This window comes from Nicotiana tomentosiformis, chromosome 10, assembly GCF_000390325.3.
Source record: "Nicotiana tomentosiformis chromosome 10, ASM39032v3, whole genome shotgun sequence".
Taxonomy (NCBI): domain Eukaryota; kingdom Viridiplantae; phylum Streptophyta; class Magnoliopsida; order Solanales; family Solanaceae; genus Nicotiana; species Nicotiana tomentosiformis.
Window position 1 is genome coordinate 75,658,300 of NC_090821.1, and position 25,004 is coordinate 75,683,303.

A 25,004-nucleotide genomic window follows, 5' to 3' on the forward strand; every position below is an offset into this window, starting at 1 on the left:
TGACCCTCGGAGTTTGAGGTCCTTTTTCTCTTAATCACCATTACTGGTTTTAAGATAGGCGGTAAAGCTTCTTCATCAACGGACAAGGGTCTCATAGCCGCATACTTTCCAAGACCTACAAAAGGAGAAAGTAAATAAACTCTTACTTGAGAAACAATGCTTGAACGATAGGAAAATCGGTAAGCCAAGAAGAAGGCTTACCATAATTACAAGCCTCCCACCATCCTTTTGACAAATCGTGCCATGCACGCTCGACATAAGTTGATGTCAAAACCAGGCTACTGACATCGAAACTAGGCTCCTTTTGTAGCTCGTGCACGAGCCTGTTGAGCTTCGTTGAAAAGACAAGAAACTCCCACCTCGCCCGAGCTCTTCTTCGGAGCCTCCAAGTCATTCAAATCGGTGACATCTTCTACCCCAACAAAATAACTACGAAAAGGATCTTCCTCTCCATGGGCTCCCTCCCCGTGACACGCATCCACGGCCTGAGCACCATGTATCATCGACTGGGAAAATTAAGGGAACGAGGGGGAATCCCCGATCTCTATTGCCCCAAGTAGGTTTTTGGGGTGCTGCCTCCGTCTTGACGAGCCTCAAGCCGGTTTCGGCATCCACCGCCTCTTCAACGATCCCTTAGCGCCGAGGTAAAGCATCTTCGATTCTCCTTGGCCTAGGAACTTGGGCCAGAGTTTCCTCCTCGACCTCATCCAGCGTAGACGGAGCAGTATCATCCTCCATCGATCCCGATGTTTTCTGAATATCGGTGCCAGCTCGTGCACGGGCCACCAACCCAGAACCTTCTTCTTCTTCTTCTTCTTATTTCTTCTTTCTTATTCTTCGTCTTCTTCTTCGTCTTCTTATTCTTCATCTTCTTCCTCCTCCTCTTCTTCTTCTTCCTCCCTTAGTGTTTGGACTAACTCCATAGTCATTGGGAATATGTTCCCCTTGGGTTTACGGGCCGCTTTCTTCTTGGGTTTACGAGCCGCTCTCTTCTTGGGTTTTTGACCCTCGGAGTTTGAGGCACTTTTTCTCTTAATCACCATTTCTGGTTTTGAGATAGGCGGTAAAGCTTCTTCATCACCAGACAAGGGTCTCATAGCCGCATCCATTCCAAGACCTACAAAAGGAGAAAGTAAATAAACTCTTACTTGAGAAACAATTCTTGAACGATAGGCAAATCGGTAAGCCAAGAAGAAGGCTTACCATGAGTACGAGCCTCCCACCGGCCCTTTGACAAATTGCACCACGCGCGCTCGACATATGTTGACGTTGAAACCAGGCTCCTTTTATAGCTCGTGCACGGGCCTGTTGAGCTTCGTTGAAAAGACAAGAAACTCCCACCTCGCCCGAGCTCTTCTTCGGAGCCTCCAAGTCATTCAAAACGGTGACATCTTCTACCCCAACTAAATAACCACGGAAAAGAACTTCCTCTCCATGGGATCCCTCCCCATGACACGTGTCCACGGCTTGAGCATCACATATCATCGACTGGGAAACTGAAGGAAAGGAGGGAAGATCCCCGATCTCTATTGCCCCAAGTAGGTTTTTTGGGTCGCTTCCTTCATCTTGATGAGCCTCAAGCCCGTTTTTGGTATCGGCATCCACCGCCTCTTCAACGGTCCCTTCGCCCCGAGGTAAAGCATCTTCGATTCTCTTCGGCCTGGGAACTTGGGCCGGAGTCTCCTTCTCTACCTCATCGAGCCTAGACGGAGCAGTATCAGCCTCCATCGATCCCGAAGTTTTCTGAATATCGGTGCCAGCTCGTGCACGGGCCACCAACCCAGAACCTTCTTCTTCTTCTTCTTCCTCCTCCTCCTCTTCTTCTTCTTCCTCTTCTTCTTCCTCTTCTTCTTCTTCTTCTTTTTCTTCTTCTTCCCTTAGTATTTGGATAGGCGGTAAAGCTTCTTCATCACCGGACAAGGGTCTCATAGCTGTATACTTTCCAAGACCTACAAAAGGAGAAAGTAAATAAACTCTTACTTGAGAAAAAAATGCTTGAACGATAGGCAAATCAGTAAGCCAAGAAGAAGTCTTACCATGAGTACGAGCCTCCCACCGGCCCAATGACAAATAGCGCCAGGCACGCTCGACATATGTTGACGTCGAAACCAGGCTTTTGACCCAGTTCTCGATGTGGGAAACCGCACCCAGCATCCAAGCAACGACTGCGTTGAGAAAAATACTGATAAGAAAAGATGAAGAAGTAAAAACAACAAAAACTAAAAACGGGATCATACTTACATTTCATATTTTATTTCTCAGGAAATGGTATACTCTCAGCCGGGATTAGGTCCGAGGTCTTCACCCGAACAAACCGGCCCATCCAGCCCCGATCTTTGTCTTCATCTATACTCGAGGTAAGCGACTTGTTGGCCCGGCGTTGAAGCTTTATCAGCCAAACTCGGTAGAGTCGAGGTCTATATAATCTTACTTGAGAAAAAAATGCTTGAACGATAGGCAAATCGGTAAGCCAAGAAGAAGGCTTACCATGAGTACGAGCCTCCTACCGGCCCAATGACAAATCGTGCCACGCGCGCTCGGCATATGTTGACGTCGAAACCAGGCTCCTGATCTAGTTCTCGAGGTGGGGAACCGCACCCGACATCCAAGCAACGACTGCGTCGAGAAAAATACTGATAAAAAAAGATGAAGAAGTAAAAATAACAAAAACTAAAAACGGGATCATACTTACATTTCATATTTTATTTTTTAGGAAATGGCATACTCTCAGCTGGGATTAGGTCTGAGGTCTTCACCCGAACAAACCGGCCTATCCAGCCCCGATCTTTGTCTTCATCTATAGTCGAGGTGAACGCCTTGTTGGACCGGCGTTGAAGCTTTATCAGCCAACCTCAGTAGAGTCGAGGTCTATATAATCTTACGAGGTGATCGAGGGTGAAGGGAAGCCCGTCGATTTTGCTCACAAAGAAACGGAGCAATATCACGATCCTCCAGAAAGAAGGGTGAATTTGGCCGAGGGTCACCTGGTATTTCTTGCAAAAATCGACGATGACCGGATCGAGAGGACCCAGCATGAAAGGATAAGTGTAAACACTCAGGTACCCTTCCACGTGGGTAGTGATCACTTCCTCCGGTGCCGGTATCACAACCTCTTTATTTTCCCAATTGCAATCTTTCTTCACCAGAGCAAGAAGACTTTTGGGTATCGAGCATATATATCTCGATACCGGCTCGCATCGACCAGCAACCGATGAGGGTTTTTCGACATTAAAGTCGGAATCAATAACACGCACCCCGAGAATAAGTTCTTCAAGGTGTGGCTCCACTACTGGTTTCTCGCCGGCTGGCTGAGATGAGGAAGAAACTTCTTTCTGCGGAACGGTTTAAGATTTTTTTGCCATTTAGTTTTTGTGAACAAAGAAGAATGGAGATTGAAGTATTTGTTGTTTTAAGAAGAATAAGCAAAGAAATTTGAAAACCTGGAAATATGGAGCTTTAGAGAAGGCAAAATTCTTGCTTGAGTATGGCTACAAGAGAGGTAAAATTGACAATACTTTATTCTTGAAAGAAAAGGTAAAGATCTCTTGGTAGTTCAGATATAAGTCGATGATATAATTTTTGAAGAAACTACTGATAAGTTAAGTAAAGAATTTGCTAAACTAATAGGGAGTGAATTTGAAATGAGTATGATGAGTGAGCTTAATTTCTTTTTAGGCTTACAAATTAAACAAAATTCAAATGGAACTATGATCCATCAACAGAAGTATGTAAAATAGTTGCCTAAAAGGTTTAAAATGAAAGACTCCAAAGAAATTGGCACTCCTATAGCAACAACCACAAAATTGGATGTAGATGAACCTGGTTTATCTATTGATCAGAAGTTGTATAGGAGAATGATTGGCTCTTTGTTATATCTCACTGCTAGCAGACCTGACATTGTTTTCAGTGTAGGCATTTGTGCTAGATTTCAGGCAAATCCAAAGGAGTCTCACTTGACTGTTGTCAAGAGGATCTTGAGATACCTAAAAGGCACCACTGACCTTTGTCTATGGTATCCAAAAGGTAGTAATTTCAACTTAGTAGGATATGTTGATTTTGATTATATAGGTTTTCTTGTAGATAGAAAGAGCACCTCAAGTATGGAACATTTGCTTGGCTCATGTCTTGTGACTTGGGCCACCAAAAAGCAAAATTTTGTGGCCTTATCTACTATTGAAACTGAGTATGTTGATGTTGCTGCCTCATGTTGTGCTCAATTATTGTGGATCAAACAACAATTAATGGAATTTGGAATTGATTTAGGTTGTATCCTCATCTTTTGTGATAACACCAGTGCAATTAATATGACCAAGAACCCGGTTCATCACAAAAGAACTAAACACATAGATGTTAGGCATCACTTTTTGAGGGACAACTATGAAAATGATTTGATCACTGTGGAATTCTGTGCTACTGACAGGCAAATAGCTGACATCTTCACAAAAGATCTAAGTATATATTACTTTGAAAGGAACATGTTAGAATTAGGGATGATTAAGATCACCTAAAAAGAACCAGTTCTAACTCAAAAAATTGGTTAGAAAATCTGTGAATTTTCGTATATAATTAGATTAGATTTTGCTCAGTCTCATACTTTCTTTAGTATACTCTTGTGCCATGTGCTAAAATATCTCATTAATCTCTAATGGTATTATCTTTATTTTCTTGGAACATTCAGACTTACACAAGAGATTTCTCAGTGAAGAACCTGGCTCATCAAGATTACATGATACGTACTCTTCACTCAGCATAGTCTGAAATAATTATATTTGGATTATGAGCAAATGGAGAGTCCCATTTAATCCTAACTTCCTTGAGCTTATCCATTACGAAATGAACCAGTTTCATTCAAAAGAGTCCCAAAAATGCAATAAGTGCCTAGATTCTAGGGAGATTCATAAACATCTCTTCAAACTGACTCCCAGTTTGATTAGACCTATTAACTTCTGAAAAAGCAGTTGTTACCCAATTAAACTCATCATCTTTATATTGATTAGGCCTTAGTCATTTCTTCACTTCAAATTTCTAAGCCGTCAAACAATTTTCTCTATCTTCTCTCATCTTCCAAACAAACACATACTCATCTTGTCTCATACCCAAACACAGCAATGGCAAACACAACTGAGAATCCCTCATCACCAACCAAAGAATCCATACCCACTCTTTTAACCACACCCTCAACCACGCCTATCTCCAAGAAAGGAAGATTTAAGATGCTTGCTCACAAAGTAGTCGCTGGAGGAGAACAAATCAAGAAAATCAATGAGGAACTGAAGGCAGGACAGGTAGCTGAACCCCAAAAATCTGAAGATTCTTTCAAGTTTGCAACTGAGAGGGAAGAAACTGTTTCTTCTAAAACACAACAGGTAATATCTGGCCCTAAAATTACATCTGAAGTAATCTTTGGGGTTGCTATAAATCTGGAAAATAGATTTGTTCTAGTAGGAAATGTGGCTGGGGTAGAGACTACTAAGTCTGGGAAAATTGGTGGTAAAAATAAAAAGGAGAAAAGAAAAGGAAAAAAGAAAAGGAGAGTGAGGGTGCTCAAGGCGAACTGAGGGGAATGGAAAAAGAAGTGGCAGAATCTTCATCCACTCCTGTTGGTTTGACTGAAGAAACATGAACTATGGTAGTATGGAATGAGGAATCTGCTGGAGGAGAAGAAGAAAGTGTGAAAGAAAAAGAGGGAAGTGGGTCTGGAGAAGCAGCTGAAGGGCTGGTTAGGTTGAGGAAGAGGTTCCAAGAACCTGTTACATCTATGCAGGGACCCCTCAGAAAACCTACTGAGAAAAGTGTATGACAGTTACAATCCTAAAAAGAAAAGGGGGTTAGTAGTTAAAGTCCCTGGTACTGCTAGGTCAAACAAGAAGAGAAAGACTGCCTCTTCTATCCCTATAGAGACCCCTTCTACAAAAGGAAGAGCTAAAAGGAGTCAGAAGAAGCTGAGTGAGGCTGAATTGGAAAAGGCCCTCGAAGAAAGTAAGATAAAAGTTATTGTTAAGGGAAAGAAGAAGGTGGTTGAGCCTGTTGAGGTAGTAGAAATTAAGGAGATGGACCTGGTTCTTTGTGATGAAGAGGAGGCAGAAGAAATAGAGGTTGTGACTCTAAAGGCTAAGAAGATCAAGACTTCCACAAAGAAGTCTGTTTCAAAGACAAAGCTGCAGGGCCCTCTACCTTGGCTAAAAAAACCGGGTTTGCCTTGAAGTCCAGAAAAGTGAAAGTAGTGGAAGAAGAATGGAGTGGAGAAGAAGAAGAGGAATCTGATGCAAAGAAGGACAAGATGGTTAAGTTTGGGAAAAGAACCATCTTGAAAGGTAGACTCCTCAGGAACCTGGAGGAGGAAGGCATGGTGATGCTACTGGAAAAGTTACAACTGCAGGGTTGGAAGTACATGGTCTTTCAGATGGATGGAAAGCTTGCCAGAACTGAGATTGTGGAATTCATGGCAAACTGTGAGATCAAACATGGCAGAGGCACCAGTGTGGTGAAAGGGGTAACAGTAAGTTCTGATGACAAGAAATTGGGAGAGATCTTATGTGTACATGCTGCAGGATACAATGATTACAAGAAACTCATATGGCCAAGTCTAGAGAGTCTCCCCACAAAGTGTTGTTCGAATTTGTTAACAAAGTTGTGCTGCCTAGGCAGGAAAGGAGGCACATTGCCACATTCATGGACATGGTCCTTATGGAATGTCTGGATAACAGAAGGGAAATCAATTGGCCTGAATTTATCATCCAGCTTCTTGATAGGGTTCTGACTGGCACCAAAACTCATGCCATACCCTATGGGTTCATTCTCACAGATGTACTTGCACACTTCAAGGTATCCAGAAATGGTAAGTTGGTACAAGCAAGGAACATTTTAGGGCAAATACTTTGACTGCTTGTTACTATGAAGTACACACCATTCCCAAAGAATTTGGTTCATCCAAGAAGGCACCTGTGAACAACAAAGGGCGAGCCTTGGTGCAAGGGAGTGGGGCTAAGGATGCTGAAATTGAAAGGCTAAAAAAGAGGTTGGCAGAAGTAGAAACTGAGATAGATGCTCTCAGAACTGAGCTTGCAAAGGAGTAGGAGAAGAATGATGGCATTCTTCATGATATGCTAAAACTACTTCAAGCTAAGAACCAAGAACCTGGTCCTTCCCAGCCTTAAGACCTTCCTAGCCTAGTTAGACAAACTAGTGACCCAGATGAGATTCTTTTTGTTCTTTTTGCTCATGATTCAATGTTTTTATTTCTCTTTATGCTTTATGGATGACTAGTATCAATGATAATCAATTGTTTTTGTGCTCTAACTATTTGTTGATGATTCTTAGATGGATAATATCATTAGATTGATAAATGATGCTTGACTCCTTGATTGCATTTGCAGTAGCCCCAGTGGCCATGAGTACTTTTTATTAAAATCTGGTTATCTAATATAATTATGCAACTTTTTGATGATGCCAAAAGGGGGAAGAGGCTGTGCTTTTTACTTTGGACTGTGATGTTTATAACCTAATGAACTTGGTCTTTGATGATTAGTGACTTTAAAATGAAAAGTATTCTAACCTTGTGCTGAAGTTGAGCTGAGTTGAAACAAGGATTATGCTTATGAAAAGCATAGAGTTTGTCATCATCAAAAAGGGGGAATTTATTGGCCCAAGTGAAGTTTGTTTTAATGATTGACAAAAGCACTCAAGTATGAACCAGGTCCATACACAGTGTACACAGTCACATGAAGAATTCGAGCATAAGGGATGCACATGAAGAAGATAAGATCAAGTTGTTATATCTGATATCTCTTGATCGAAAAGGTTACATAAGTGATAAGGAGAAGGACTCCTTACTCGAGAGAACTCTATTCTGGATAAGGGAGGAGTTAGAAGTTGAAGATAACTAGAACTCTTCCATCAAGGAAGAGTAGCATTAGAACTCTAGTTATTTTCCATTCTACTAACTCTATATATTGCAGGATGTTCTCATTTTATAGGGATGCACAAACACTGAAGTTAAACGTGAGTTGAGGGCAAAATAGCAAGGCATTTTGCAAATAATTCTTGTGTGATTTAAGTGTGCGAACTTGAAGCTAAATGAACCAGATAGAAGAACCAGTTCCAAGTGTATGTCTTTTATTCTAGTTTAATTGTAGTAGGGCTTTTCAAATTGTATCTTTCAGCTTTATCTAGAGGCAATTGTATTAGGTACTCTGAGTTTTCAAGTTAGAGTTAACTTGAAGTTATCGCAACAATTAGAGGCTGGTTGCCACAATGAGATTAGAGGTAACACAAAGAGTTTTGTAAATATTGTTTTGGCTTAGTGATTTAGTGAAGTGTTGGAGGTAATCTTACTGAGTAGTAGGTCGTGGTTTTTTCACCTTTTGATTCGGGTGTTTTCCACGTAAAAATACTTTTCTTCTTTACTATCCGCACTTACTATTTTCGCAACAGTAGTATAAGGAATACTTAGAAGAACCAGGTCCTTCTATAATTAGTGCACGTAAAAATTGGATACCACACAAATCACCCCCTATTGTGTGGATTGAAGTATAAAACATCACTTCTCAACTTATAAGCTCAAAATCGAAAATTCAAAATAACCAAACCGATTAATCTAAAACCGAACTTAAAAAATCTGATCTGATCTGAACTTATTTGGATTGGATTTGGATTGTCATTTCTTCAATCCAAAAGTTAAAAATCCAAACAGAAATTATCATATACAATCCGAACTGCCCGAACACTCACCCCTAGAGACTGCGCCAGAAAATATTTTAAATCAGGTCGGTATTTTAGGCTACTTATGTTAAAAAAATCCGCAATTTAAAAAAATAAATAAATGAAAATCTATAAAAGCATGTCGCTAGTTGTATAGGCGATCGACTAGGTTCCCCAAACTTACCAATTTAAAGCATTGTCGCCACTTGTATAAGCGTCCATGGTTCTCTAAAATTACCAATTTACCCCTCTGGACAGTTAAACTAGCACCGTAAGCGTGACGCCGCTTATATACGCAACTTATTTGATTCATCAAAATTACCAATTTACCCCTATGGACAATTAAACTTGCATTGTTCGCAGTCGTCAATTGTACATGCGGCCTACCAAAATTACGAATTACCCCTCCGGACAATAAAACTTGCATTGTATAGGTAAAAATAATTGCTCTTGTCCGGATTTCCATTAGATTTTTCCCATATCTTCAAGCTTTCACTTTCAATTACTTCTTCTTAAAACTCATATCCTCTACATTAAATAATCTTATTTCTTAGTAAATTAACATTAAACTATATTAATTACTTTTTCTTAAAACAAATAAAATTAAAAATTAAGATAAACTTAACTTGTTAAAATGTAAATATGTTTAGGTCTCTTGCATAGAACTTTGTCTAAAGTATGATACCAAATGTTAAGTTTAGAATTTTAATAATTTTTAATAATCTAAAGAAGCCTTGACTAATGACATCTTATTGTGTGCAAATTCAAAGAGCAATGGCATTGATGAAAGGAAAGAAGATCATATGGGAAATCAAAGGAACTCAACGGCTATGTATTTTGAACTTTGCATTAAATGGAAATAGAATGAATCAATCAAAGAATAAAGAAGGAAAGTCAATCAATCAGACTTTCTAAAGATCCTAAAGCACGCAAGAAAGGAAAGAGAGCTAATCACGGCTAGAGAACAAATCAAGAACAATCTGCGAAAACTCTAATCAAGGATAAATGGAGGAACCAATTCGTCAAGATTAGAGATGAATCTAGTTACCCTTTCAAGTTAGATTCATGAGGCTATCCTTGGGTCTCACTCTTAGATGTATATGCCTTACAAGGAAAGGCCTCCAATAATTGATGTCATGCGATCCCAGAAGACAAGGAATCAGAAGACTCATCAAGCTATAAAGGAAGAAGTAGAAGGGCATCGAAGCACATCTCTTTCTACACTTTTCTAGTTCTTAGTACAAATATTATATTCTTGAGTCTACAAGTGTCGCAAAAGATAGGAAGAGTTAGAAAGGAAAATAAGAGTTGCGTCAACATTAGAAAGAAATATTATTGTTTTATATCATTGGTGGTGAACATAACAAAACCATCACTGTTATAAACACTTACTGAAGATCTAAGAGAATTCTTGTGACCCAAAGGAACTGGACATAGGTACCACACCGGTACTGAACTAGTATAAAAACTGTTACGCCTCCTTTACTTTTCTGTTTGCTCAGCTTATTTCTGTTGCGATTTATTTCTGTGTAAAGTCTAGTCGACTAATTTCCTATATAGTTAATTAAGTTTTACAAATCGACTACAATTCACCCCCCTCCCCTTGTAATTTCAATTGGTATCAGAGCGGGATTCATGAACTTTGCTTAACAGCAAGTGAGAAAATGATCATGGCATCAAATACAGCCGTTGGAGCACTATTTCAAGAAGGAACTTCTCAGGTACGACCTCCTTACCTCAATGGCCAGCACTTTTCTTATTGGAAAGTGCTCATGGAGACCTATACTATGTCATATGACATTAAGGTTTGGCGTGTGATCAAAAAGGGAAATCTTTCAATTCCACCAAAGAAGGAAAAAGATGATGAAATCATAGTATCATCTAATCCTTTTGATTTAGATTATTACACTGAAGAACAAGCAGTTGTTATCCAAGTGAATGCCAAGACAAAACATATGTTGTACAATGCTATAAGCAGAGAAGAATATGAAAAGATATCTAGCTATGAAACTACAAAAGAAATGTGGGATAAGTTAGAAGTCATATATGAAGGAACTAACAAAGTGAAAGAGACAAAGATCAATCTCCTAGTTCGAGATTATGAATTATTTCAAATAAAGGATGGAGAATCAGTGGAGGAAATGTTCTCTTGGTTCAGCAAAATCCTTGGAGACTTGAATTCTTTTGGTACACCAATCAGAAGTGAAGAACAAGTCAGAAAAATTCTGAGAAGTCACCCCACAATTTGGCAACCCAAAGTTATTGCTTTGGAATGTAAGGATCTTGAAAAACTGTCCTATGATGAACTGAGAGGTGATCTAATTACGTTTGAGAAAACACATTTATCAAGAAAGTACAATAAAAAAAAAAAAAAGACAGTTGCGTTCAAAGCAACTATGGCTGAATCAGAAAATGAAGAAGAAGAAGAAGGAGGAGGAGGAGAACAATATGAGAATATAGCTATGCTCTCTAAAGTTGTAACAAGCATGATGAGGAAAAACAAAAATAGCAGAAGAGGTAAATCAAATTTTAGAAAAGGAAAGATGAATAATGAAAATGACAAAAATGACGGAAGATGCTACGAATGTGGAAAACATGGACACATTCAAGCCGAATGCCCTGAACTAAAAAAGAAAATAAACAGGAATTTCCAAAAGAAGAAATCCTTTGGAGCTTGAAATGATGAAGAAGAATCTAACAATGAGGAAATTGCCAACATGTATTTCATGTCCATCAAGAAGATAGCGATGAAGACTCGGGTGAGCTTGGTCTCATGGCAGACGAAGGAACAAGTGAGGTATGTCTTCCTACATGTCCTAACTATCATGAAGTCCAAGTATTTATTGATATTGCTCTTGTAGATATTGAGAAAGTTCTGAATGAACTTCGAAAAATCCAAAGAGAAAAGAAAGACTGGGCTCTGAAATTAGAAGTTTGTGAAATTGAGAGAGATATGCTTCAAGATGAAGTTAATGAACTTCAACTAAATGGATTGCAAAAATCCACCAGTCATAGCTCAGTTAGATCAAATCAGTTTGCTCCTCATAATTTACTAACTAGAACTAGAAATCGCTCTGCATGCAGTCATTGTGGCAAAAATGGTCACATCTCTAACCACTACAGGCTTAGAATCAGAGGAGAAAGAGTCTTTGAAAATTCCAATAACCCCTCCTGTTTTTATTGTGGAAAACTTGGTCATGCTTCTAATCATTGTAGGTTTAAGAACAACAAGAGATGGTCTGGCGACCCAAGCCCTCTAGTCAAGCTAATATTCAGAACACTAACCATTCAGGACCCAAGCAGGCTTGGGTACCTAAAAACAAGTAATCTATTTTTGCAGGAACAACAAAAGAAGAATCGAAAAGGGAAATGGTACCTTGATAGCGTGTGTTCCGGACATATGACATGTGACAAACAACTGTTCAAAACTGTCACCAAACTAGATGGAGAAACAGTCACTTTTGGAGACAAATCAAAAGGAAATGTAATTGGAGTTGGAAGAGTTCATTTCAGCTCAACATGTGATGTAGATGAAGTGTACCTGGTTGATGAACTTGGCTACAACCTACTCAGTATCAGTTAACTATGTGACAATGACTATGAGGTTCATTTTTAAAAGCATGGTTGGTTTATCGAAGGTGAATCAAGTAAAGTTATTCTTTCTGGAAATAGAGACAAGAATGTCTACACCATCAATAATATAGATAGTCTTGGTAATCAAATTTGTCTAGCCTCTATGATTGATGATCCTTGTGTATGACATAGAAAACTTGGTCATGCAAGCATGCATACTATTCATAAACTTTCCAAAAATGATCTTGTCATTGGTCTTCCAAAACTGGATTTTTCACAAGATTAAATATGTGATGCATGTTAACTAGGAAAACAAACCAGGTCCTCTTTTAAAGTTAAAAACATACTTTCTACTACAAAGCCTCTTCAACTTATTCATATGGACCTTTTTGGTCCAACTAGATCGGCTTGTATAGGTGGTAGAAAATATGCCTTTGTTATAGTAGATGATTTTTCTCGATTTATTTGGGTTATTTTTCTAAGTCATAAAGATAATGCATTAAGGAATTTTGAAGTCTTATGCAAGAAGGTATAACGGAAAAAAAGTTACTACATATATTCCATAAGAAGTGACCATGTAAAGCAAAACATTTGAGAACTTCTGCAATGATCAAGGGATCTCCCATAATTTTTCATCTCCAAGATTACCTCAACAAAATGGAGTGGTAGAACGCAAAAATAGAACCTTGCAAGATATGTCAAGAACTATGATTGTGGAAAATTCTCTTTCACACCATTTTTGGGCAGACGTTGTAAGCACAGCATGTCACATCATCACCAGATGCTTAATTCGACATATTCTCAAGAAGACTCCATATGAACTATGGAGAGGTAAAAGACCCGACTTCAGTTATTTTCATCTTTTTGGTTGCAAATATTTCATTCACAACAATGAAAAAGGCAATCTTGGTAAGTTTTATCCCAAAAGCGATGAAGGTATGTTTCTCGGATACTTTCCCTCTAGTAGAGCATATAGAGTTTTTAATAAGCGTACTCTTTCTATTGAAGAATCTATATATGTTGATTTTGTAGACACTAACCCTCGCTTAAGGAATGAAAAACTTCGTGAAGATGAGGAAATTTCCTAGTTCCAAAGTCTATCAATACAGGTGAAAACACTTGTGATGAGGTGATTGGTTAGCAAGATCAGTCGACTAATAGTCCTGTAGATAATCAGGAACTTCCTCCAGTTGAACAGTCAATTCCTGTTGAAAAGGAGCCAATATCAGTTGTTCCAAATGAATGGAAAAGTGATCATGGATATCCACATAAGTATATCATTAGAGATCCTCAGGAAGGAATAAAAACTAGAAGATCACTAAAGCAGACATCAAATATTTCTCTCATATCCCAGTTCGAACCAAAAAAGGTAGATGAGGCCCTTGGGGATAAAAGCTGGATAACTGCAATGAAGGAAGAGCTTGATCAATTTGAGAAGAATAAGATATGGGAACGCATTCCTAAACCGCAAAATGCATCCATTGTTGGAACAAAATGAGTGTACAGAAATAAGTTGAATGAGTCTGGACAAGTAGTACGAAATAAAGCTAGACTGGTTGCTCAAGGCTATTCATAGCAAGAAGGAATTGATTACGAGGAGACTTTCGCTCCTGTTTCCAGGTTAGAATCTATTCATATCTTATTAGCCTATGCCACTCACAAATATTTCAGACTATTTCAGATGGATGTGAAAAGCGCTTTCTTAAATGGGCTCATCTCTGTGAAAGTATTTGTTAAGCAACCTCTAGGATTTGTAAATGAATCCTTTCCAAACCATGTCTACAAACTGTCCAAATCCATGTACGGTCTAAAGCAAACCCCTAGATCTTGGTATGATAGGTTGAGTTCATTCCTAATTGAACATGGGTTTGACAGAAGTAATATTGATACTACTATTTTTATCAAACGATCGACTGAAGGTAATTTAATAGTAAAACTCTATGTAGATGATATTATTTTTGGCAGTACTAACCTGTTTTATGCAAGGACTTTTCAAATATCATGAAAGGAGAATTTGAAATGAGTATGATATGAGAATTAACCTTGTTCCTTGGGCTTCAAATCAAGAAGGTATAGAAAGTAATTTTCATTAGTCAAACAAAGTACACAAAAAAGCTCATCAAAAAGTTGGCATGTCTAATGCAAAGGCCATAGGACTCCTATGAGTCCTTCAACTACCCTGGATGAAGATAAAAGATGGTAAGAGTGTTGATAAAATAATGTATCGAGGTATGATTAGTTCTCTACTCTATCTTACGGCTAGTCGGCCTGATATTATGTTCAATCTTTGCAAATGTGCAAGATATCAGTCAACTTCCAAAGAGTCCCACTTGACTATTATTAAATGTATTATCAGATATTTGATAGAGACAGTCGACTTTGGATTATAATACGAAAGTTTAGTTGTCTTTGATCTCAAACGTTTTTCAGATGCAGACTCTGCAGGAGATAAAATTGATAGGAAAAGCACTAGTGGAACGTGCCAATTACTTGAAAAATCTCTTATATCCTAGCACAGCAAGAAACAAAGCTATGTTGCCCTATCCACTACTGAAGCAAAATATTGGTTGTAGGCAACTGCTGCACACAAGTTCTATGGATTATACATCAACTGTTAGACTATGATTTATGTCTTAACTGCATTTCTATTATGTGTGATAACGCTAGTGCTATTTGTTTTTTAAAAAAATTCTATGCATCATTCTAGGGATAAGCATATTGAGATTAAGCATCATTTTATACGTGATCATGTTGCTAAAGGCGTTATTGTGTTAGAATTTTTTAATACTGAAAATCAGTTAGCAGATATTTTTACAAAACCATTGCTTGAAGAAAGATTTTGTTTCCTTAGTGACAAAATTGGTATTTGTTTATTTCTCGTCTAACTGTGCTAAATTTTTCCATAATTGTCTAAGTGTATAAATTTTTCCATAATTATTCTTTGTAATTTTTGCCCTAAAAATCTTTTAGTACTTGATTATTCTGTACAAGCATTAATTATTGAACTGGCGGCGGGCTTGCAGAAGGAAACTTTTCAGTTTGCCTTCACACGTCTCTCCAAGAATCGAGGCATCCATTTAAACTCCTTTTAAGCCCTTTCCCCTCGATCATATCTCACATTCTCTCAAAGAAAATTAGTCTCTCTCTGTTCTCTTTACTCATGGACAAAACTAAACCCTCTCCTTCCTCCTCCATGCCCCGAAGAAGCCATCGCTTCAAGAAAAACTATCAAACTAATAATCCTATAGATGTAGAATCCTCAGAAAGCACAGATCATCAATTGTTGGAGGATGATTCCAGTGATTCTCAAGAAGATATTCTCATCTCCCAAAAGAGGGATGGAAAGCGTCCAATGGAGTCCATCCCCAAACAATCATCTCAAAAAGAGGGAAACTGAAAGCATAGAGTTTGGCCTTGAAGACAAGATGAATTTCTATGGCCCCGAAGAGAAGGCTAGGTTTGTTGCTTTCAAAGGAAAGTCGATTGCTTATGGTCGCACTGTAAGTTTGAAATCTATGAAAACTCTCACTGTGATGTTATCTCTGTGTTTGAAACTCAAAAACTTGTCTCTCTATTTGCTACTATTGGTGACACTGTCTATGAAGAGCATGTGTGTATGTTTTATGCAAATCTGTTTGTGAATGATAAAGATGATCTAGAATCCATGGTTGTAGGAACTAGTATTATTCTTGACGCTTATCAGTTTGAGAAAATCTTTGCAACAAAGTTTGTTGGGTATAGTTTATTTGTGCAATATTCTTGGCCTGATAATTTTGAAGTGTCATTTAAGGAAGAAAAATGTGTGTTGTTTGAACCCCCACCCCCACCCCCCGATATTGGTCCAAAAAGTTTGAAATTTGAACACCATATACTAGCCCACATTATTGCTACCACTTTGCTACCCCCGTATTGGTTTTCTTAGCACCATGTCTTTTAGAGATGTGTTTGTCTTGTACTGTCTGGTAAACAGGACGGCTATTAATTTGTTTTCTTGGGTACGTCAGTACATGATTGAAATCATCAGGGATGTTTCATCCTCTGTGAACAGTTTGCCCTATGCTTTACTAATCTCTCACATCTTGCAAGTTATGAAAGTGGATATGTCTCTCTATGCCCCTAAAACCATCTCCAGCACATATGACATGACTGCCTTTGCCATGATGGATATACCTTGATTGAGGGAACTTGGCTTAAGAAAGACAAGGCACCTGAATTCATCCCTCAACAGGGTACTGAAGGGATTAAATCTGAAGCTAACAAATCCTCTTCCTCAGATCAGTTGCTGCTAATGCAGCAAAACATTGCAGGTATCAAGGAATTGCTAACCTCTATGCAGGAATATGTGGACAAGATCAAGGCAGTAACCAAGGAAACTGGAGCAGATGTGGCTAGGCTAAGGATCACTCTCCAAGCCACAAAGAGGCGAGGAATCAGGGCTATGCAGGATGTAACTGAGAAGCTGACCAAAGTCACCAAGGATATTGATGCCTCCTATGATAGTTTCTGCACCAAAGTGATCAACACCTTGAAGTATTTCCTTGGAAGGAATTAAGTGTCTAGGCTGTTTAGACAATCTTTTTATTTTGTTTTGTGTGGTGGATGTTAAAACATTTTCTTTTGGATGTGTTTGGATGGGCATGTAATTCGACTATGCGTATAACTTCTAGCTGCATATATTTTTTGCTTGTTTAATGATGGTAGGCTAGAAACCTGTGTTTTAACCATAGTATTACACTCTAATTACTGCATTTTACGTGTACTTGAGCTTAAATGATAGTGAATTATACTTATTACGTATTTTATGCCTTGTAGGAAATGATTTCGTGCTAATTAAGTAATTTGGAGCTAAATCAATAAGTTGAAGCTTTGAAGTCTGAGTAGAAGCCCAAGAAATTAAGTCGGGATCACGTTCGGGGGTCGAGCACCAAACTTCGATGTTAAAAATTAGACGAGAGAATTTACTCTGAGAAAAAGGCACAACCGCGCCGCATGGGGAGGCGCGAGGCGCGGCGCGATAGTGCAAATGTGGATTGACAGGTTTTTGGCAAGCTCTCTATATTTCCTCACAAGCGCACCGCATGGCGCGGCACAGGTGCACAAATATTACAGAGTAGTTTCTTACTTCGGCTAGGAAAGGGTAGCTTCGTTTGAGTTAGTTTATACATGGTATAAATACACCAAAAATACGATTTTGGGAGGAGTTTTGACCTACGAAATATTGGAGAACCAACCAAGGCAAGAAAACTCAAGAATTCATCAATATTTCAACCTACAGTCGGTGCAATGCGAGAGTTTGTATCAAATCATTAGATTTGATGTTTTCTTTATTTTTGAACCTTATTGAGATGTGTTATTCCATTGCTATGGTGTAATTTCCATTAGGGTATGTATGGACATATACGGTGTTTCGATAATTTGATTAGGGAATTCGATTCTTGATTATTGTTAGAATTAATTGATGGAGCTTTAATTTGTATTGTGGAGTTATTTATTATTTTGCTTAATCGAAAGAGGAGTTTGATATTGAATTTCTCCACATCTTATGCTCTAGTTTAAATTTGTGATTCAAATAGGTAATCGAAAGAGCCTCTTTAATTGTTAATCGAACTAGAAAATAGGGAAATATTCGTGATAAGTTGCCCTTTAGATCATAACCATCATTTTATTGTTGTAATTATTTACCATGCTTCCATTAGATTAATTACTTAAATTAACGTTTAATCGAAAGAGGAACATTAATCTCAAGTGTAATCTGATTATCGGTTGAATTCGTGAGAATCAGGCATATTATAGAGTGAATTAACTTAAGAATTGGATCCCCAGTCAGTTATCTTGCACCTATCTAGTCAAATACCCTTATCCCTCTCATTGATATTTCTTTGTTTCTCATCTGCTGTCCTTTGTGCTCAATTGTTAATTGTTTAATTTTTAGTAGTTAATCATAGAAATAGTCATCAAATCAAGTGTTAATTTTTTTAAATAGTAATCAACTGAAGATTATTCGAACACAGTTTAAATTTAATCCCTGTGGAGACGATAATTAAACTATACTATCTTTGATTGGCGATCATTAATTTGGTGTTGTGTTTTGCGCTCGTCAAATTTTGACGTCGTTGCCGGGGATTTGCAATCAATAGTTTTTAGTACTAATCCAGGAACCAATTTTTACTTTAGTTATTCACGTTTCTTACTTGTGTGTGAGATACATGTTTGATTTCTCTTGTGTATGACTTGATCTTATTCAAAGGAAATGATACCCTACGAACTAGAGTTGGAGAAACACCTGCGACAACTGAGAAAAGAAAGAGAATTAATAGAGAATTTCTTGGGTCATACTTCGACTCAAAATAACATGGCAAACAAAGAGAACGATGGAGTAGACTTAGCTACAATAGAGGTAGCACAACAAGAAGCTGCACGGTTAGCAGCTGAAGCAACTCGAAGAATTGCTGATGAGACCGTCGACAATGATGGGGATCGAAGATTCAATACTTGGTTGAAGACCAGTTTGAGAATGCAATATCCAAGCTTGGAAGATCATTCGGTGACTATGCCAGACCAGTCTACAATCAAGAACTATCAAGTATCATACCTCCACCCATAACAGTAAACAACTTCGAATTGAAGCAAAGCTTGCTTCAAACCATCCAAACAACTGTATTTTCAGAGGGAATGTTAATGAAGATCATAACACTCACTTGATGGACTTTGAAGAAATCATGAACACCTTATAATACAATGGAGTATCAAAAGATGCGGTCTACTTGAGGGCATTCCCCTTTTTATTGAAGGATGATGCAAAGAACTGGCTTTGTAGCTTACCCACGGGGTAGATCAGGACATGGGAAGAGATGACCAAAACGTTTCTTGACAAGTACTTCTCAGCTGCAAGAACGGGAAAATTCAGAAAGGAAATCCATAATTTCTGCCAAAAGGAGACAAAAACGATTTTCGAAGCTTGGAAGATTCAAAGATATAGTCGGAAAGTGTCAGCACAATGGACTTGATTTGTGGATGCAACTCCATGATTTCTGGGATGGACTGATACCTTTCTCGCGACGAACTCTAAATACTGCATGGGGAGGTCCACTAATGAAGAAAACTTCGCAGGAGGTCGTCTTAATCCTTGATGAATTATCTGAGGATGCTAATCAATGGCCGACTGAGAGCAATGATAGAAGAAAATCAGTTGGGGTTCACCAGGTGGGCTCTAACACATCCATGCAAGCCCAAATAGACACCATGGCCAAGGAGATAAGAAAGCTGACATTGACTAAGGTGCAGAGTGAGCCACAAGCAACATGTGACTTTTGTGGAATGGGACACCCTACACATGAGTGTTAAGCACTAGCTGAGGAAGTCAATCATGTGGGGAACTTTAATAGAGGAAACTACCAAGATGGGAACAACTATAATGCTATGGGTAAAAAACATCCATGTTTTTCGTGGAGTTCACCTAGTGGGAGCTTGAACTCATGGCAGCAAAGTAATCTCAGACCCCAAGGTCAAGGACCACGAGGGTTTTAGAACCAGCAGAGGTAGCAATACCAGCCACAACAGTCAAATCAGTCTAGTATGAAAGATCTCATGAAGGCATTCATCAACAAATCAGATAAAGAATTTGAGAATCAGAGCACAGCCATATAAGAGCAGGGTGCAGCCATCCAGAATTTAGAAAGACAATTGGGACAAAATTGCAAATTTGTTATCTAAGAGAGTTCTAGGACTTTACCCTTTGACACTGAAAAGAGACCAAAGGAAATAATCAAAGTTGTATCTTTGAGAAGTGGCAAAACATTGGCTGACCTAGTGGTGAAATAAAGACCAGAGGTGGTGAACAAGCAGACCGAGACACTGGAAGAGAAATAGAGTGAAGAACAGAAAAGCCAGAGTAGTGGGATACAAAAGGAGATTGAAGAAAGTAGACATGTGCCAGCTCTACCATTCCCTCAAAAGATGAAGCGGGAAAAACTTGAGAAATGTTTTGGGTGATTCTTGGAGATTCTCAAGTAACTTTATGTGAACATTCCCTTCACAAAGGTACTCACTCATATGCCTGCTTATACAAAGTTCTTGAAGGAAATCTTGTCCAGCAAGAGAAAATTAGAGGCGACAACAGTGGTCAAGCTTAATTCCCACTATAGTGCCATATTGCAAAACAAAATTCCCCAAAAGTGTGGGGACCCAGGAAGCTTCACGGTACCATGCTCATTGGGGGGTGATAAATTTGACAAAGCCATCAGCAATTATGGTGCGTCTATAAATCTAATGCCTTTGTATATATTCAGGAAACTGGAAGGTAAGCTTCGAGTGATCAAATCAATACCAGTGTCCCTACAACAGGCTAACCAGACCACCATTTTACCTGAGGGAATCATTGAGGATATTCTAGTGCGGGTTGACAAATTTGTGTTCCCCATAGACTTTATTGTGGTGGATATGGAGGTGAATAAGGAGGTGCCTCTAATTTTAGGGAGGCCATTTTTATGTACAGGTAGAGCTATCCTTGATATCTATGAGGGGAAACTTATGCTGAGAGCGGGCAATAAAAAAGTGGTGTTCCAGATGAAGAGGATAATGAAATACCCTAGTGATGAGGCGTCTGCCTACTCGTGCTTCAAGCCAGATGTTGTTGGGGGAATTGGGTGAAAAATACAAGTCTGACAAGATTGTGAGGGATACTCTAGAGAGGTATATTTCTCAGTCTAGAACAGTGGAGAATGGAGATCCTGAAATAAAGAAAGAGGTTGAAGCTCTTGAAGTTGAGGATCAAGTGGTTGATGCGGAGGAACTAAGAATGGAGGCTTCTAAGCCTAATGTGGAATTGAAAGTCCTTCCCACTCACTTGAAATATGGTTTTTTTGAAACTAACAATTTTTCTGTGATTATATATGCTGACTTGACAGGTACATAGGAGCAAAAGCTGGTGGATCTGCTGAAAAAGCACAAGAAGGCCATTGGCTGGAGTATAGCTAATATTCAAGGAATCAGTCCAACCATTTGCATGCATAAAATTCTATTGGAAGAAAATAGCAAGCCAGTGGTGCAGCCCCAATGCAAGTTGAACAAAATTTTGGAGGAGGTAGTGCACAAGGATATCATCAAATTGCTAGACGCGGGAGTGATTTTCCTCATCTCTGATAGCTAGTGAATTAGTCCAGTGCAAGTTGTACCTAAGAAGGGAGGCATGACAGTGGTAAAAAATAAAGACAATGAATTGATCCCCACAAGAACAGTCACTGGGTGGAGAATGTGCATTGATTATAGAAGGTTGAATGATGCAACAAAGAAAGACCACTTGCAACTCCCCTTTATTGACCAAATGCTCGAAAAAGTAGCTGGACATGGATGCTACTGCTTCTTGGATAGGTAGTCAGGCTACAATCAGATACCCATTGCCCTAGAAGATGTTGAGAAGACCATATTCACTTGCCCGTCAGGTATTTTTGCTTATAGAAGGATGTCGTTTGGGTTATGTAATGTATCTGCCACTTTTTAGAGGTGCATGATATCTATATTCTCTGATTTAAATGGGAAGTGTCTAGAAGTATTCATGGATGATTTCACCCTCTTTGGTGATGACTTTGAGGACTGCTTGAAGAATTTGGAGCTTGTGCTTGAACGTTGTGAAGTCACTCGCTTAGTTCTTAACTGGGAGAAGTGCCACTTCATGATGAAAGATGGAATTATCCTGGGCCACAAAGTAACTGCACATGGAATTGAAGTTGATAGAGCTAAGGTTGATGTAATTTCTAGGCTCCATCCACTGACTTCTATGAAGACCATAAGGAGTTTCTTGGGACATGCTGGGTTCTATAGAAGGTTCATAAAAACCTTTTCTAGCATTACCAAGCCGTTGACTGCATTGCTAACTAAAGATGTCAAGTTTGTTTTTAATGTGGAGTGCTTAAGAGCATTCGAATTGATAAAGGAAAAGCTTGTGAGTGCTCATATTATGGTGACACCTGATTGGAGCCAGCCATTTGAGATAATGTGTGATGCTAGTGATGTAGTTGTGGGAGCTGTTCTGGGGCAAAGAAAAGATAAGATGTTTAGGCCCATTTACTATTCAAGCAGGACGTTGAATGATGCTCAAGTCAAGTATGCCACTACTGAGAAAGAGTTCTTTGTTGTGGTCTTCGCTTTTGACAAGTTTAGATCATACCTGGTGGGGAGTAAAGTGATTTTACACACTGATCACTCAGCCTTGAAATACCTTTTGAGTAAGAAGGAGTCCAAGTCGCGTCTGATGCGGTGGGTGTTGTTTCTCCAAGACTTTGACTTGGAGATCAAAGATAGGAAGCGCACAGAAAATCAAGTCGCAGATCATCTATCTCGACTTGAGAGACCTCTAGTTGAAATAATTAAAGTAAGGGAAGATTTCCCTGATGAGCAGATTTGCTCCATTGTTGCGGTCTCCGAAAGGCCGCCTTGGTATGCTGATGTAGCCAACTTTTTGGATAGTGGATGGTTGCCTCGTGACCTCTCTCATGATCAAAGAAAGAAGTTTCAAGATGAGGTAAAAAGCTATTTTTGGAATGACCCTTTCTTGTTTAAACTATGTGCAGATGGTGTGATTCGAAGGTGTGTGCCTGAAGGAGAGATGGCAAGCATTCTTTAGCAGCTGGAGGACACAATGGTGGAAATTGCACTGCAGCAAAGGTCATGGAAGTCGATTTCTATTGGCCTACTTTGTACAAAGATGCAAGGGCGTATATAGCTGTATGTGACAAGTGTCAAAGGGAAAGTAACATTATCAAGAGGGATGAGATGCCACTAAACTTCATTCTGGTATGTGAAATTTTTGACGTTTGGGGCATTGACTGCATGGGCCTATTCCCATCGTCTCATTCATATGAGTAAATCCTAGTAGCCGTTGACTACGTCTCTAAATGGGTCAAAACAATCCCTACTAGGACCAATGATGCTCGGGTGGTGTGTGATTTCTTACAGAAGAACATCTTTACCCGCTTTAGGACACCTCGAGTGATTATCAATGACAGTGGGTCGCACTTTGTGAACAAGCAGTTCGCTGCATTATTGTCTAAGTATGGGGTCACACACAAAATATGAACCCCGTACCATGCCCAAACTAGTGGGCAAGTTAAAGTGTCTAACCGTGAACTTAAAAGAATTCTTGAAAAGATGGTTAGTGCTTCTCGTAAGAATTGGTCTGTAAAGTTGGATGTAACTCTATGGGGGTACAAAACTACATTCAAAACAACCATAGAGACTTCACCATTTAAACAAGTGTATGGAAAATCGTGACACCTACCTGTTGAGATAGAACATAAAGTTTATTGGGCAATTAAGATGCTTAGTCTTGATCTTAGTCTTGCAGGCGAACACAGGTTGGTGCAGATGAACGAATTGGAGGAATTTAGACTGAACGCGTATGAAAATGCACAAATTTTTAAAGAGAAGACAAAGAGGGGGCATGATCATCTTATTAAACCAAAGTAGTTTCATAAAGGGAACAAGGTCTTACTATACAATAGTAGACTTAGGTTGTTCCCTGAAAAATTCAAGTCAAGATAGACAGGTTCATATGTGGTGAAACACGTCTCACCGTATGGTGCCATTGAAATACAGGATGAAGAAAGGAATGAAAGCTTTAAGGTGAATGGGAACAGGTTGAAACAGTACCTTGTTGGAGGATTTGACAAGCAATCCTCTAGTATCATGATCAAATGAGCCTAAGTGATGGAGTCAAGCTGACGACTATAACTCAGAACTACTTCTAACCCCTTTTCTTGCTTTTGTAGAATAGTTGGATAATTGTAGTATAGGATTATTAGAGTTTAGGAGTTTTGATGGTTGTTTGAATAGGTATGAGCATGAATTGGACACAAAATATATAAATAATAGAGTTGGGGTGTGACATGCATGCTAAGAAGTGGAAAATATCAGAACTCAGAGAAAAGCGGCCTAGTGCACCGCGTCGGGCGCCGCGCTAGGCCAAACAGGCAATTCTGTCAGAAACCCGCTCTCTGAATATCTCCACTACCGCGCCGCATGGGGAACCGCGCCTAGCGACGCGACAATGTAAAATTTTGGCAGTTGATTTTTTTAAAAATAAATTGTAAAAACTGGAACAGAAAACTAACTGGCCTCTTTTAATATATATCCCCCACCCTTTTTTCCCCTTCTCTCTTACCTCTCATTTTTTCTCTCAAATATTTCCTCTCTAAATCAACCTCAAATCCTCCATTCTTCTTCTTCTTCAAAGTTCTTCCCCTCCAATTTCAAGGTAAGTTCTTCCTCTCATCTCTTCTTTTTTCTTTTAGTATTTAATTGTAGTGTTTAAGTAGTTTTAGTTTAGTTCAACCAAACCCTAGGTAGTTGTGGTTGTGATTTGTTTCTCCAGTTTCCTTGCTTATTATGGCAGAAAATTGTGCTTCAAATGTGGGATTTTTATTATTCATATGATTTTGGGTGATTGTTGGTATGTTTTTATGGTGTTGAGATTAATTTGTGTTGAAGCTTGGTGGGGGTGCCCATGTGGCCGAAAATTGGTGAATATTTGTATAGAATTTGTGCATTTTGTGCTATTGTGAAGATGTGGTGATGTTGTGGTTATGGTGAGTTGTGTATTTGATATGGTTGTATGGTGATTCTAACCCACTTTGACCTGATATAAGATGGTGCAAGATATGCCCACAATGTGTTTGTTGAAATGCCTTAGTGACATAAGATTGTGTAGTGTCGCTAATTTAAAAGGGAAGTGCTTT

General features: G+C 38.9%; 2 protein-coding genes across 2 annotated transcripts; both read left to right on the plus strand.

Annotated features, from left to right (window-relative positions):
• The first annotated feature begins 10,370 nt into the window (after window positions 1–10,370).
• Window positions 10,371–11,378, plus strand: LOC138900411 (uncharacterized). Its single transcript, XM_070187152.1, has one exon. The coding sequence runs from the start codon at window positions 10,371–10,373 to the stop codon at window positions 11,376–11,378; it is 1,008 nt and encodes a 335-aa protein (XP_070043253.1).
• Window positions 11,379–11,473: 95 nt separating this feature from the next.
• LOC104090145 (uncharacterized) lies at window positions 11,474–12,283 on the plus strand. The gene has a single exon (XM_009595197.1). The coding sequence runs from the start codon at window positions 11,474–11,476 to the stop codon at window positions 12,281–12,283; it is 810 nt and encodes a 269-aa protein (XP_009593492.1).
• The last annotated feature ends 12,721 nt before the right edge of the window (window positions 12,284–25,004 follow it).